At 28.9% G+C, this 17,042-nt stretch overlaps 2 protein-coding genes across 2 annotated transcripts; both read left to right on the top strand.

Moving 5' to 3' along the window:
• Positions 1–1,954: 1,954 nt before the first annotated feature.
• On the top strand, positions 1,955–3,187 carry LOC120580516 (uncharacterized). Its single transcript, XM_039834204.1, has 4 exons — positions 1,955–2,118; positions 2,271–2,338; positions 2,492–2,692; positions 2,888–3,187. The coding sequence occupies exons 1-4, from the start codon at positions 2,028–2,030 to the stop codon at positions 3,074–3,076; spliced, it is 549 nt and encodes a 182-aa protein (XP_039690138.1). The 5' UTR covers positions 1,955–2,027; the 3' UTR covers positions 3,077–3,187.
• An 8,977-nt stretch (positions 3,188–12,164) lies between these two features.
• Positions 12,165–12,811, top strand: LOC11421777 (F-box protein SNE). Its single transcript, XM_003617889.4, has one exon. It carries the CDS (start codon positions 12,275–12,277, stop codon positions 12,773–12,775), a length of 501 nt encoding a protein of 166 aa, XP_003617937.1. The 5' UTR covers positions 12,165–12,274; the 3' UTR covers positions 12,776–12,811.
• The last annotated feature ends 4,231 nt before the right edge of the window (positions 12,812–17,042 follow it).

The raw sequence follows: 17,042 nt of genomic DNA on the forward strand, positions 1-17,042 counted from the left end.
CCAACCGAAATCACAAAATCCTACAAGCCACCGTAACCAAGTTTGGCTGAGACATACCGTAGACAAAGATAATGCAACGAAAACGACGTGATATAGAAATAGACAACATTCAATTTAACTAAAGTATGCTTCTCTCACAAAATCAAACATGTCTTCGCCAGGGAAGTGAAGCATAAAATACTGGTATAGCAAAAAAAAATATCGGCAATTAGGTTTTGGAGTAATGAAATAGGGGTAACTCATGTGCAAGAGAACCCTAAGAATAAACATGTAGAATCCTTCAAAAAAAAAAAATAGAATCAGAGAATTTTTGGAAAGGAATTAACCAAAAGAAGAAAGAATAAATTATTTCTAAAAATAAAAGGTGGGTCACTTGATCAAGCATGTGAGCACTTAATGAGTTTATGAGAGCCGTTAGATTAAAACCGTATTAATGGCTAGGATTTGGTGTCAAATTTAATTTGACACCTTGGTGTCATTTGATCCTATCCCATATATATATATATATATATATATATATATATATATATTAAAATTATAATCTATACTTCTATACAAAATAAAAAGAAAATAACCTCTTTCGGCTCTTTTGGGTTGCCTTTTTCTTTTTAAAAAATATCCTCAATTTTGAATACAAATAACACATGTAATAAATAGATAAGAGTCGACAATTCAAATATTAAAATAAAAGTGTAACAAACACGATATGAGTATTTATATATATATATATGTGTATATATATATGATTAGTTTTTTTTCCCTTTATCATTTAAAAATTGTAACAAACTAGATGATTATGAGCCCGTTTGTTATAGCTTTTTGTAAAATAGATTTTTGTTATATTTTTTTAACAAAGAAATTTTCAAAGAAAGCATCAAATGAAAAATTCGTTTGAATAGCTTATCTTAAAATGTCATTCTAAGTATTTCATCATTTTATTATAATTTTTTTGGAATACAAAATTTTGAAAAAATCTCTAAAAAAATAACTATTTCAAATAGCTTTTCATAAAAATCATTTTTGAAAAATGTCATTTTGAAAAATATGTGATTTTTACTATGTAAAATCTCGAACAATAAATATTTAAGGTAGTGAATGTAAAAATCTTTTTTTAACTTATATCAAATGAGTATGAAATAACTTCTACTATTTTTAACTAAATTTCCAAAAAATCTATTTTTAGAAATACAAAGAAAAGTCCATTTTCTTAAAATCTAAAACAAACGGATACTTACTTTTTCATTATCTCAATTATACATTTAAACATTTTTTATATAAAGAATGTTGTTGGTGTCATTAAAAAAATGAATTCAATTTTTTTTTGTTATACTGTTAGTGTCAATAAAAAGAGCGGAAAGACGTGCCCGTCTTTTCGCTAGTTATAGATAAAAATATTTGTGACTTTCAAATGTAACAAACTCAATAACCCATAATTACATTTTTCAATAACAACAATAATATAACAAATATAATAAAAATTCTTATATTTTTTAATAACACCAACAATATAACATTATTATAAGAAAAAAAAAATTATTTAAGGATATAATTGTAATAAGAAAAAAAGCCAACCCAAAATGGGCTATTTTTTTTAGGAGAAAACTAAGTGATTTTTGCATGGTTCTTAACTAAATTTATCGTGATTTTCTCAAAGTTTGTTATATCTAAATAAGATGTATTTTTAGTTAAGAACCAAACAAAAAACACCTAAAAAATTATATCTAAGTTTTTATTTTTTATTTTAAAACAAAAAGCAGCTAGCTGGAGAATTGTACTTAAGTAGTTATGTTTTGTCAAAAATTGTAACAAAAAATTTCGATTGTGCAATTAGTTTTTATTAACCCTATAATTATGTATATTGATGATATACTTTAACCAAAAGTTAGGATATATATATAATAAGTTGTGCCAGCCCTAATATTTCACATTCTTCAAAACTTCAATCAAAAATCGATATATTTGTGCATCGCTTTATTCTTTTTCTCCACAAATATCGCACAAACCTTACTTACTCTCAATTCTCTCCTATGGCGTCAAAATCCATCCTTGGCTTTATCACTCTCTTTCTCCTTACACTTTGTATTACTTCCTCCATTCATCGCATAAGGCAGACTTCTGGTTTGTTTCTTTTATCCTTTTGTCACTATTTTATGTAACCTTGATTTATAGAGTAGAACATTCATATAAATATAATAAATAGAAACTAACTAGAGTAGAAGTAGAATCTTTTATTAATATTATTAACTAAGTTAATATTTGTTTATTTGCAGATTACAATTTTCCAAATACACGAGTTGATGCTTATGAGAAAACTCTTAATGTTCTTGGAAGCAGGAAGGTTCGTTACACTATCATAGGCTTTTTTGTAGATTTTTATTGTTTCAAATTTTTCCAAAGAAAATTACATTAATTTTTATTTATTTCAATATTCATATTTTTTGTTATATTACGTTATTCACTATTTCTAAAATAAACCAATTTTCTTTTATAGATGTTGGTTGGTGTGGATCGATTCTCATTAATAACTAGGCAACATGGTTCTACCGGAGGCCTTAGGGTATTGCATAATTGCTATATTGATTCTGTTGGATCAGAAGATAAGTCACAAATTGGAGAAGTCAAGATGCAACTTCAAATTGATTGCAAGACAACAAAGACATTGTCGGACCATAAATCAATTAATAGATCAAAGGTTAGATCAAGTTTCTTTTAATTGAAATATGCTTTAGGATAAGAGAATGTTTTTCCCATATTATTGGTTTCTCGCATGTCCTATAATATTTTAGGTTATATAATATGAACAATAGAAAAACATTAATTTTTATTTATTCTAAGAGTCATTGTTTTTGTTATATTAAGATAAACTAATTACTATGTCTTTTTACAGGTGTTGGATGGTGAGCATCCATTTGCATTAAGAATGAGGCAACATGGTTATACTGGAGGATTGAAGATGTTGCATCACTGTTACATTGATTCTATTGGTCAAGAAAATAAGTCTGATGAACTGAAGATGGAAGCTCAAATCCATTGCATAACTGAAAAAACTTCGTTGGGCATGAAAGCAACCATGTAGATGAGAGGATGAACACACAAGATTTGTTATTTTATTACCTTCATAGCTTAGCTAGTTGTAAAGTACTGTTCTAAGGAATTTGGCATATGGCTCAAATTCATTTACTACGAATTCCTCTGCTGTATGACAAAAATTTTATATATATAAATTCAATTAGTTGATTTTTCTTTCAATTAAGTTGGTTGCACATAAGGAGCTTATGTGAGTCTAACTCAACTACACATTATCTAATTTTTCTAAATAATATACTCAAATTGTCTCTTAATAATATTAAATGCATGAAATTTATGGATCGTCTTATGCAAGACATCTATTTACTTCAATAAGATTGTTATACAAACCGTCTCTTATTGAATTATTTTTTTATTTCTAAGTTTGTAGTCTACAAGTGTGAATTATATGTCTCACATCGGATAGAAAAGTAAAGTTGAACATCTTATGAATAAGAGGACTCATAAATCCATTGTCTGAAGGTTTTTGGGTATGAGTATATTTGTTCCATTATTTCTCTAGGTTTTAAATTTAATCTCATCTACCTTTATAAATATTAACAAATATACAAAAATATTATCTTATACGCATTTAATTTCTCTAGATATATTTAACACATCATTGTCTACCTCTATTTTTTTTTATAACATCTATTACGTAATTCTTTCTTTTTTTTTTTTTTTTATCTCCAGCTTAGTGGTGAATGTATAATGGATGTATAAAAAATAATTTTCCTATTTTCTACTGGTTGCAAAGGAATTGTCCCTTCCTCAGATAGGAGGAAATCTCTTGATCGTGGTCTAAAATTAATCTTGTCACGTGTTTAGGAAAATAGATTCAACTAAGAAGAAATTGAGGATAATAATCACTTTGGTTTTTTAAAGGGTAATGAGTAGTCGTAATAATCTTTTAATGTATCATAATTTTAAAATAATTTTTGATTGTGGACTTCATTAGTCAAAATAGTTTCTGACATTGAAATAGTCCATCAATGCTGACATTAACTATATTCATACAAGGATTGATAGGACCGTAATTAAGTGTTTATAAGGACTAATATGACAATAAATAATCCCCGTGAGTTTAGCTCAGTTGGTAGGGATATTGCATATTATATGCAGGAGCCGGGGTTCGAACCCCGGACACTCCACTTCTCCACAATTAAATTGTGTGAGCTCTAGCCACTAGACTATTTTACCAAAAAAAAAAATGACAATAAATAAGTATATTGAGGGATTGATATTGCAATATTAGCGATACATTTTAACGCAAGAGACTATTTTGATTAACATCATGCACAATCATGAATTATTTTAAAACTATTGTGACTATTCGTTACCGAGTCAAATACCAAAATGAATGTTATCTACTAAATCGAATTTTTTTTAGCTAACTAAATTGAACTTAAATAAGTACATTATATGAGAGAAAAAAAAAAAGGTAAGAAACACTCCTATTACCATATATATTGGGTTGATGTGACAAGTCTTATAACTCACATGGTTAAGTCTTCTTCTTTTGGATCTTATTTTGTCAAGTTACTTTGGTCCATTTATGGGTTCCTGAATAATAATGTCCTACCCAATGGCATCATCATCTGCCTCAAACAATTTTTATTCACATGGTAAGTAGCTAGTGTCTAGTGTCCCTCCTTCCATCAGCTAGTCCCTTGCGTTCGTGCAATTTGTACTCACATAGCAGTTAACTTGCTCGTCCTCCATATATTATTTGGACCTAAAGTTCTTACTCAATTAAATCAGTTAATAAAGAGATTTTTTTTTTCCACAAATCTTAATTTAACTCTAAATTATTAGGCTTGAGATTCGAACGCCAACACTTTCATTTATATATGCGAGTTTATAATGATTATGTCATTTTATATGTCTATAAAAAAAAATAGTTTTTTTCTTCCCACTTTCCACCCCAAGTACATCAAATGTATACTTCTAAACAAGTACAATTTTCATGCTGTTCCGAAGCATACTTATGTCCAACGACACTATTTTGGTTTTTTGCTGTCTAGTAGTATAATTTCGGACAAATGTATGGTTTTTTTAGAAGAATGGGTAAAAAAAAGAAGGTCGCTTAATGAAATATGTCAACAACTGACCATACATCTAAGATAATTGTTAGGGTGGAGAAGTTCACATATGCTATATGGTTTTGGTGATTTAAATTTTAATAAATTAGTTTGAATTTCACTATAAAATCTTGGTTCAAATGATGAAAATGTTTAAACACATATATACATGTAATAAACCGAATATTTCAACAATGTGAAACCCACAATATAAAAACCTTTTTAAAATTGCATTGACCGTCGATGTTGACTTAATGATGTAAGTCTTTTGGATTCCACACAAATAAGAGAACAATAATATAAATTGAGCTTTTTGATAAAATTCTTCGATTAGAAAGATTAGATGAGCGTCATCAATTGGTATGCATGAACTAACACTAACACTAATTGGATGATTGTCTCAATTGTGATCATGCGTGATACTGAGTTTTCATATACAAGGAGCATCCTCGCTTATAGTTTTAAATCACTTTCAAACGTTGGTCCATGATGGAATAAAATACATGCTTATAAAAAAAGATTATATTAATATATTATATGATACATTTTCTAGTGTAAACATATCTTATAAACAAATTTGTTGTTTCAAAAGTGTTAATATATGTATCTATGTCATTTTATTGTTAGAGTAAAAGTAAAGTTTATGTGAGTATGTGTACCTATGTCATTTTTTTTTTTAGAGTAAAAGTAAAGTCTACGTGAGTTAGGCTTTGGAGGGGTTCACAAAGGTCAAGACATGTGTTAAGGCACACAACGAATGGTTATCGTGGTACTAACAAATAATCTATTAAAAATGTCCTTGTATTATCGACGGAAGTTGAACTCGTAACTTTATGGGTGAGTCAACTCCTTAAACCTACTTTCATTAGCGTTCCTATATGATAGTAGCTACAATATGTTGTTTATATATTGTTGTGTACTCCAAGAATAATTCTTCGATTAATTAGCATGTTTCTGTAAACGTCAAGACATTTAATATTATTTTATATTAATGACCATTGAAACAAATTCCACTCTTTTGGAAATTTTGGGTCTTGGGGGAGTGTTTTCAATTTAGCAGAAGAACCCTTAGATCAAAGAAATTGGATTAATTAGCGGAATTTCACATTCACACATCATATTTGTTCACTCGATTAAGATCAAACAATCTAAACAAATATAGATTTAATTTCAATTTTATAATTCAAAATATCATCTTTAAATATGGATCATCTAATCTTAATCAAGCACTCATTGATATCTCGAATGCATGAATGCAGAGATTTCTTAAAACTAAATGTAAGACTAATATTATAACTTATGGCTAGCAAAGTTTAATTTTGGATGCTCTAGTAGCGTAACTTTTGTAGTTACTTGTTCACATCCTCTACGAGCAACATAGTTATTGGTTTTATGCTCAACTATGTCAATGTTTAAAGATGCTTTTGTCAGAGATCCTCACCCAATAGTATTAATTTCTGATATATAGCAGCCTAGAAAGTTAGGAATTTGGTGTCCAGATTGAGGAAGTTTCTTTTCTTCCCCATGAAACATGGAATAATTAGCAACAAAGACACAAGAAATAAATAAGGAACAGATTCCATAGTTGCTCACTTCTAGCTAAGAGAGTGGTTAGAACTTGAGAGAAAGATGTCATGATATACATAATAAGGTTGGTATAGAACCATGGCTGTCATTGCAACGTTGTTTGTTCTCAGGTCCTTCTTTCTGTTTACCTTTTACTTGCTTGTTTGTTTGTTATCTGGATGTTGTTTAAAGTTTTTATATCACAAGGTACTTGTGCTAATTGGGAGATCCCTAATCATCATATGGTGTTTTTTTCTTTCTTTCTAGACTTTGATTATAGTCTAGCACTCTAGCATAATCTTGTACAACGTTTATAATTGTAACTCTTCTTGATTAAAAAACTAAGGAGCGTGACGATCTTAGATGCATATGTATAAAGATAAAAATGGTAGAACTTAAGTTGTTATTTATTTGTTAATGAAATTAAAAAAATACTCTTCTTGAGTCTATCAAATCTAAATTAAGCAAAAAACTGAACAAGCTGAAAAATCAAACGATGTACGATAGACAAAACAACTTCACACTCAAACGACAAAATCATGAAAACAAAAATACGTGAGAAAAAAAACATTATATATCAATATGTTAGAAACCATTTATTTAGATTAAAAGATGATGAAAAAAAAATGTAAAATGAGTGATTTCAGACCAACAAATAATTCAAAACCACAGTCACTTACGAATGATAAAGATGGAGAAGAGAAGTCAGAGACAAATAGGAGTACTCTTAAAAACTAGAAATTTAAGAATAATTTACTAATTATTTTAGGGGGAGCATAGTTTACTAATTGAAAGTTGATATTCATTACATGAGGTAAATCTATACTACTAGAAGAGATGTCCTAAATTTACAGCTCTTCGTCAAGGACGGTAAAATTATGCATTTGTTTTTATCCATTCAATTCATCGAAGTGCATGCATGTTCCTTTAATCTAATAATCTAATTCATTCGCTACAACTTAAACCAACGAGTTAGAAATATATTTAAAATATAATTGGTTAACGTATTAAAATGATTAAGTTTATATAAAAATAAAAATAAAGGAAATGGTGGCTTCGGCCGGCCGTCGGCTATAGTCTATGGTATTCCGGCGACAGAGGTCTGATCAGATTGTGACAGCACCACGCTAGGTTGACGACAATGGTGGTTCGATGACGGTGTTCTAGTAATCCACGGTGGTTTGATAGCAGCCTAAAATATTTTATTTAAAAATAAAATAAAATTGGACATCCATCAATAAAAAATTGTTAAAATATATAGATTGTTTTTATTAATTGGATGATGGGTGAATTAATATTTTTTTTAATGTATTTCAAATTGAGTTAAATGGATTTTTTTTGTTACAATTGAGTTAAATGGATAGAACTAATTTATTATTATCTTGTTTTGTTCAACTTTTAGAGGCTCAAAAAATTGATTCTTTATGTGTAAAATATATTTTGACATGTTTGGATGTTTTCAAATAAAATAATTTTTGCCCCTAAAAAATTGTAATTTTGTTTCTGGAATTAATTCTATTTTTAAAGTCAAAATTTATATTATTTTATTCTATAATTGATTTTAACATAAAAATTTATAATTAAATTTATTTTACATGATTGTATTTAAACACAAATCACTTCAACTTTATTTCAATTTTAATCATCATCAATTTACTCAAAATCAACCCTTTTCTGATTTTTTTAAGGGACCAAACATTTCTTTTCGAAGTTACTTTTATCCAATTCATCCATTTACCTACCATTCATAGAGTCCTAACTTCTATGGGTGGAAGAATATATGAGAATTTGATCCCAAAGATATGATGAACATTGGACCACAGTTGAGAATTGATTGATTCTATTATTGAACTCTGCTTCACCTATGGATATATAATTTGTTGACGTATGGACATGAGTGACAATACTAGATTCTCTGATATATACTACCTAGTTGACCAATTAGAATGTGGGCACAACTTTACAACAACAAAGTACAAAGGATAATTGTTGGGTTAGAAAGAAGCGAGATGAAAAATATTGGTGAATTTATGGTTGTGAACTTCATAGGTATATCTACTTGTATTTTTGCACTTATCTTGTTCCTTAGAGCAAGAATAGAGAATAGTGCATTCTCTCAAGTATGTCCAACAAACAAGGCCAACTCAATAAAAACAATACCTTAAGACGACACACTCATGAAATTGCAGTGTGGGGTCATACACATTGTCACGTACACAAAAGCTTTATTAATTCATAAATCAAATGTCAATTTCAAACCCCATAACTATATCACCATATTTATATACTTTTTCCTTATATTTTTATATGCTTTTTGTCTCAAAGGACATGGGAGAAAATCCAACCCCCGTGAGACATTTCAATAGTCTTTTGCTTTACTATGATATGAAATTTCCTACTTTTTCTTATGCACACAGTTTATGATTTGAAAATATTTATTATTTTTAGTTGTTAATAAAGACATGGAAGATTGTCCCATGTGACTTTAGCTCATTTGATACAAATATTGCATAATTTTAGAACCTTAGACTCTACTTATTTACTTTAAAATGTTATAACTATTAAACTACTTGATAAAAAAAACACAGAAGATTATATAGTAAACAATTATGATAAGGAGAAAGATGAGAGACAAACTAGGATGAATGTTTCTTTTTTAAAAAACAATAAAAATATAATATTTTTAACATTTTCAAATTTTTTTGAAAGTATTAGATCTATTTTCAACATTGTGAAAGAAAAATGGTGTGAAATGTTGGACTATATTAGCTTATATGTTAATTATTTAAAGTGAAAATGAAAACAAAAAATTGAATAGTAAACGGACCGTTAATTTGTTGGTATTCAAAATGCACTCATCAAAAATTTAAAGTTGAAACATGAAATTTGTGGTTGTAGTGTTACATTTAATTTAGTTGGTTTGATTAGCTAGGGAATGGAAAAATGTATAGATACTATAGTTTGGTGTAGCATGCATTGTCACACCACTTTTGTTGCCATTTATTGAAACGATACATAGGCAAGAATTCAACGTAGTTTTGGTTGGTTAAGTGCATTCTCTTTTTGTTTCTAAAATGCACTGTTGGTACTCAATTGCCAACCCAAACATAAGGAGAAATTTAAACTCTTGTTGTTGTCTTTATGTCACAAGCATCTTTCTTTCTTCTAATGACCAAATATTATTAGCTAGTAACATCACATTATGACTACTATATATATATATATATATATATATATTGCTGTAGTATTCTACGTGTGCATCAAGTATTCTATCCAAAAAGAAAGAAAATAAACATGTGCAATGATCACTATAAGCCAGATATATAGATTTTTTATTCTGCATGTAAGATCTCTACATATTTTAAGATTTGAAAATAATGGAGTATGTTATTTGTTACGAAATGAAAATTATTCATTCTTAATTATATTAAATTAAAAGGGAAAATTTCTTCTTAACAAAAAAGTTATCTTATATATATTTTTAAACAATATGTTATTGAGAAATGAGAAGAGCTCAATCTATATATTTTTAAATTGAATTGGCTTATACAAATATACAAAAATACTATCTTATACGGGGGAGTATATTGCGTTTGTGCTCACAAATAAATTATTCAACATGGTTTGGTAGAATGAGTCCAAGATATAAGTCAATTAATTAAAAAGATATGTAGTTTAAACAAAATCTTGAGAACTGTTGGAATCCAAAGTGTTGCATGAAACATTAATAAAAAAATATAGAGGTCCAATACTATGATCACAGGGGTCAACCCTTGCTGCTGGATAGTGGTGGATATTGGACTTCTTAGTGCACTTGCCAAACTCAATTGGTCATTGACTATTGTCCATTTTCGTAAAATTTCTGCAAATAATAAACAAAAGTTGTATTTTTTTTCTTCAGTTTATTAAAAAAAAAAAAAAGATTTTCCTTCAAAAAAATATTAATAAAACAATATTTGTACCTAAAAAAATAAATAAGAATCAAATAAGCAAAAAAGGTGAAAGTTTATCGATACATCTTTCTTGATGAACAAAGTTTATCAACATATGAATTACAAGGTTATGGAGCAATTGTGCACACAAAAATGAATGTCAATCACATGTATTTTTCAATATTTGTAATAATGACAAGGTTTAATTACAATTTTAGCTACCCTATTTTCATTTGTTCACTAATCGGTCCTCAATTTTAAAATCACTCAATTTTGAACCCGATCTTAGATTCCTGGATTAAAAAAAATGGTGAAATTGTCACAAAAATTATCACAAAAGAGAGAAAAAAATTGTCACAAAAATTATATGAAATAGTTGTTCAAATATCACTAATCTTTCGAAATGGGCTCCATATACTTGCCTCATAATGTAGACTTTTACTTCCATTGTACAGATTATGAAACATTCATAGGCATGCCCACATAAAATGGTAGGTAGTCTCAAAATTCACTACACCTGTGTTACTGTGTACTTGACTTTAACCTCATGTGTCATTTGAACAAAAAACGTCCTAAACTACAATCCACTACACACCAGGACATACTAGACTAGATAATTCATATCATCACTATTCATTCAACAGTAGTCATATCATATATTTATACAAAATTATTATGATTATTTGTTTTCCCTTTATTTTACTATCATCACTTCTTCAATACACATTTTCTCTCCTTTTTATCATATACTTTTATTTTAATTTCTTTAATACAATATATATTTTATAACACCCTTCCCTCCACTTTCCACTTTAGATATCTTCAAAGTTAGTGAATAAGTCTTTTCTTTCTTTCTCTGTATGTTGATGTGAATGTGTCACAACGGTCTTCATGAATCCAACAAGGTATAGTATTTAGTATTGGAAAGAATGCAAACAAGAACAAAAACAAGAAACAACAAATCCTGCTTACCCCAAAAACCTATATACAAAAGCAACAAGAGCTTAGCATTGGTTCCAGTTCTTTGCAATTTGGACCTTTCTCTCTTGTCCCCTTCTCTCTCCCCTCGATACTCACTCTCTCTCTCTTCATGCATAAATCCAACTATAACAACAAATTAATATTCTGACAACAATATATCAAAATAATCATCCCCCCTCTCTCTCTCTCAAAACATGTTCACGTATTAATTTCATTATATCATTCTCCAAAGTCAAAATATTTGTCACACTCAAAACATATACAATTACAATCAATAAAGAGTTAGATTCATATTTTACAAATGAACTCATAATATATTAGTATTAAAGGCTCAAGGTTAGGGCACACATCAAAGTTTAAAGAATACTTTAGAGAATACAGTATTCTCTAAACTTTGACGCGTGCCGTAACTATGAGTTCTCAAGACTAAACTCACCCGAACTTTCTTTTATATATAAACAATCAAAGTAAAAATATATATTTTTTTTATATTCCTACATAAGAAATATAAAAAAAATATATATATATTTGTCACAACCTTGAAACTTGAAAGTTAAAACCCCAACCTCACTTTCACATTCCATATTTCTTCTTCTTCTTCTTCAACTCACAACTTCCACAGCCACATTATCTCTCTCGTGTGGCACTATGATGCACCACCACCATGAATACATGCAAGAAGGAACAAGAAGAACCACTTCAAGGACACAACAACAAAGTAAAAGACACAAGTTCTTCATAAACGACAACATCGACATTCTACGAGAAATCCTTAAACGCCTCGACGGTCCATCACTCGGTGTAGCATCATGTGTCTGTCGCTTATGGTGCAACTTAACAACCAAAGACGACTCAATCTGGGAACACCTCTGCTTCCGCCATGTCTCCACTCCACCACCAGCTTCCGTCCGGCCAGTCGTGGTGGCTCTGGGTGGTTACAAGAGGCTGTACATGGTGTGTGTTAGACCGGTGCTGAGTCGACTCGGTGAGTCGGAAATGGTTAGGAAACAGGTTTGGACTCGGCATGAGGTTCAGCTTTCGCTTTCTTTGTTTTGTATTGATAGTTACGAGAGACTTGCCGGTGGTATGGTTGCCAGCGACGCAGCTGCATCTTCTCTCATATTCTTATGTAACCCTATCAACGTCTGATTCTTATTTATTTATTTTATTATTTATTATTGTTTACCTTTTGCATATTTTAATACATAATCTCTCCCCCTCTTATGATTGTTATCGACCTTTAGACGAAGTGACAAACACCACATAAATTCATACATATAAATGTGATATATCATATTCGAATTTGTGTAAAAGAGTTCCGACAAATAATATCTACTTGGTCGGTTGTCACCATGAACTTAGTTCTATTGGCGAGGATATAACATAATAAAATGTGAGCTCTATCATTTAAAGTACTTGACAAAAAATATGGACCTGGTCAGTGAAGCTAAGTCTTAGGAACCTCTTTATTCTCATTCTATTCGTTTTAGATTATTTATTTATTGTTAGGGAACTTCTATGGTACACTCACAATTTTGAGTGTACCGATACTTTTGTTTCACAAAATATATAAATTAAAGATCACTTTAATGAAATAAAAAAGTATTTATCAATATTTATATTTTAGAAAACATCATTTCATAAGAAAAATCATCATTTCATTGTTTATAAGGATCATATTACAAAATTTACATTTTGTCATAAAAAATAATCAATATTCATTGTTATGAGTAATAAAAATTCTTAAAAATTAAATTTTATTTCGTCGAAACTTTTGGTATATAAAATTTAATTATCTTAGTTGTCAATGATAGAAAATAATTATTTTTCTTCAAAAAAACAACTCATTTATTATTAATTCTACGACTTGGTGTACCGATACACCCAAATTTATAGGGTGTACCATAGAATTTTTGCCTTATTGTTATATGATAATAAGAAGCACCAGTTGAGTAGTACTATTTCATTTGTTTGTGGTAATCAATTCTTCATCATATACACCAAATTCAAATATTAGCAATTTGTTTGTTTGTTTATTCTTCTTGACTTCTTGTCTATTTGTTTTTCCTCCCAACATTGTTTCTTATTTTTCCCAATAATATTGTTGTCGTATTTAAATATAGAGTTTAATAAACATATTGTGAATACATTGTAATGTATTAACATTCATCTAATGAGATATGACTATGTTTTCATGGATCACACTACTAATTTTTAACCACCTTTTAAAGGACAGGTTAATGGTTATGTCACAATTTGAACCACCTTTAAAAGGTCAGGTTATGTCACAATATTGAACTGTTATTAGATGTCCTTCAAATCATTAAATATATTAATTAAATATTAATTGACGAGAGCTTATAATAAGCATGGATTATTCAGGCAGGAAATAAGGATGAATTATTGTCCTTTATTTATTTATTTATTTATTTAAAGTTTAGTTTGAACTTTGAAGCCCTATGGAATTTTTTGACTTTTGAGGATGAGAACATTTCATTTTACTTTGTTTGGTATTTTCTAATCGCCGAATATTGTTCCCCACTTCTATCCTGGTCTATCATCTTTCATTCTTGTGTTGCTATGGAGTAAAATTTAAATAGATTGATATTTATGCAAATAATTTGTGATAACTTTTGATACAATTTTTTTATTTGTTAAGAAGACAAAAACAAAGAGATTGTAAAAATACAATAAAAGTATGAGATAGTTGTGCCAAAATAATTATTATCGTCTTTGCTAAAGAGTGAGCTACATAATTTATAAAAGAACTAAGAAGTGTCTAGCAAGAATTCAATATGGCTTCCAATTCAGAGACATGGTCGATTTGAAAACCCAGTGACTTGCAACTAGCCGAGTCGACTTTTAGAGGAAGTAGCCATAATAATTTGGAGTTTGACTGAGAGGTAATTCAAGTTTGACAAAAAATTATTTAACTCGAAAATCGTATTCATGTTATCTTAAACGATTCATCTTTTTCAACAACTTATTAATATCAATTACTTGGTTAAATTCTTAATGAATTGTTTTCTCTAGAGAGCTTGGTTGGTGAGCTAAGGAACATTGAAAGATATTTAAAAAGGTCACGCGATTGATCTCCAAAAATAAACATTTTTCACTCCTCTCTATAACAATTTACTAACAACTACATTTGTAATACACTTTAATTATCCACATAGTAGTATTGTTAGTGTAGTTGTCACCATTCAATTGGACTTCAACCCTTCTATAAGATGTAACTTTGGGAGTTGTTTATTTTTTAGGGTTAATGTGTCTTTATCCCCTGTAATTTGGACGAGTTTCGGTTTTTCTCCTGTAAAAAAAGTTTAGATTCCAACCCTGTAAAATAAGATTCTTTGATTTTAGCCCCTGACCCATGTGAAAGTGCAGAATTGCTGACGTGGCGAGCTGAGTGGCATGTTGACTGTGCATATCTGATTATGTGGCGTGCTGATTATATAATTAATTTTGTTTTTCATTTTTTTAAAGGTACACATGACATTTGTGCCTATTTTTTTTTAATCCGGATTTTTTTTATTACGAATAATATTTTTCAAAAATCCAAAATTTATAATTTACAAAAAATATATATTTCAAAATTTTTATTTCGAAAAAAAATTCAAATTATTTTCGAAAATTTGGAAATAATATTTTTCGAAATTTAAAACAGATTTTTTTTTCCAAAAAAAGTTTTTTAAATTTTCTCAATAAAAAAAAATCTGGAATGTATTTATTTAAAAATTTAGGAAAATTCAGATTTTTATTCCAATTTTTTTTTTACGATGTGTTACAGATTTATATATATATATATATATATATATATATATATTTCCCAAAAAATTATATAAAAAATAAAAAAATTCCTAAACTTATTGTATTTTGAGAATTTTAAAAAAATTCGAAAAAAGTAATATTAATTTTTTTATTTTTTGAAAAAAATCCAAAATTTTTTTCTTTTGAAAATTAATTTTCAGTTTTTTCTATTTTTTATCTTTTTAAAATTAATTTTTTAAACCATTACACACATGTCAGGTTTAAAAAAAATTAAAATTAAAATAATTACACAGTGGCGTGCCACGTCAGCGACTAGATGGGGTCAGGGGTGTTTTGTGGAGAATCTTCATATTACAGGGGTGTTTTGTGGAGAATCTTCATATTATAGGGTTGGAATCTAAACTTTTTTTTTTTACAGGAGAAAACCGGAACTCGCCCAAATTACAATGGGTAAAGACATATTAACCCTATTTTTGATGGAGAATTGTTGTTCACACATTTGATAAGGCTGAGAAACACGAGTAAAATACATTTTTGCCCCATCGGCAGTTAACTGCCGAGGCGTGCTGAACATAAACAGAGGCAGAAACACAAACATATTAGTTTCTAAACTTCTCTAAAAAATTCTCAATTTCTTTCCAATCTGCACCAAAGCCATTCTACGAATTGCAAGCAAATCAACTGCACATTATCACAAGCAAGTTGTATCAATCATTTTAATGATAATGTTGGTTTGTTTAGGTTTATTTTAAAAAAAAAATAAAAATTAGAGTAGTTTGCATGTTGTTAGGGTTAATTTTAAAATTGACAATTTGATGATTGCATGTGTAGTTTATGAATTGATAAATGAATGTAGTTGTTGCCTATGTTGTTAAAATCATAATGTGGCTTTGAATGGTGGCAAATGAACATAATTTGAATATGTTTTATACTTTGCACACAAAGTGTTTGATCAAATGCCTCAATGAAATTTATATTGATTATTTAGTTAGTTTAGGTTATGGAAATGATAGAAATGATGTTAATTATAGTTTGGTTAAGTGTATATTGATTTTTTAGTTAGTTAAGGTTACGAGAATTATGATGAACACAAATGATTAAGTGTATATAAATGATTAAGTGTATGTTAATTATTGAATGATGTTTAGGTTATTATGGAAATGATGGACATAAATCTTATTGTAATGATGAATATATTGAATGATTTTAAGTTATGAAAATGATGTTCATTGTTGTACTTTTAATGTGTTTGATTATGTTTATGTTTAGTTTAGGTTTAATGTGTTTGATTAGGTTATGGAAATGATGTTAATCTTTTAATTTTTTGTGTAGATATGTCTGATCAGAACCCGGTTGATCCATCTAAGATGATTGGTGGTAGGCATGCGATGACTCAAAGCCACCGGAAGGAGAGACAAAGCGGGCACATCCCAAAGAGGGGAAGAGGTCGGAGGGTGGATGGTTCAGGGAGTTCGCAGGAGGCTGCTCAGGCCACACAACCTGAAGAGTCGCAGGTGGTTGATCCGAGCCAGCATGTGGAGTATCTGAATTATAAATGTGAACCTTAAATCTTATTTTTTTGTTATATTTTTCGTGCGTAATAATTTATAAATGTAATTTGTTTGGTTTGTGTAGACATGATTTT

This window comes from Medicago truncatula, chromosome 5 (assembly GCF_003473485.1).
Source record: "Medicago truncatula cultivar Jemalong A17 chromosome 5, MtrunA17r5.0-ANR, whole genome shotgun sequence".
Taxonomy (NCBI): domain Eukaryota; kingdom Viridiplantae; phylum Streptophyta; class Magnoliopsida; order Fabales; family Fabaceae; genus Medicago; species Medicago truncatula.

Excerpts from the sequence above, each read along its gene's own strand:
- LOC11421777 (XM_003617889.4), top strand. The coding sequence starts at position 12,275 with ATGATGCACCACCACCATGAATACATGCAAGAAGGAACAAGAAGAACC.
- LOC120580516 (XM_039834204.1), top strand. The coding sequence starts at position 2,028 with ATGGCGTCAAAATCCATCCTTGGCTTTATCACTCTCTTTCTCCTTACA. Across the intron at positions 2,339-2,491 it reads ATGTTCTTGGAAGCAGGAAG|ATGTTGGTTGGTGTGGATCG; the intron begins GTTCGTTACACT and ends TTTCTTTTATAG. Across the intron at positions 2,693-2,887 it reads AATCAATTAATAGATCAAAG|GTGTTGGATGGTGAGCATCC; the intron begins GTTAGATCAAGT and ends GTCTTTTTACAG.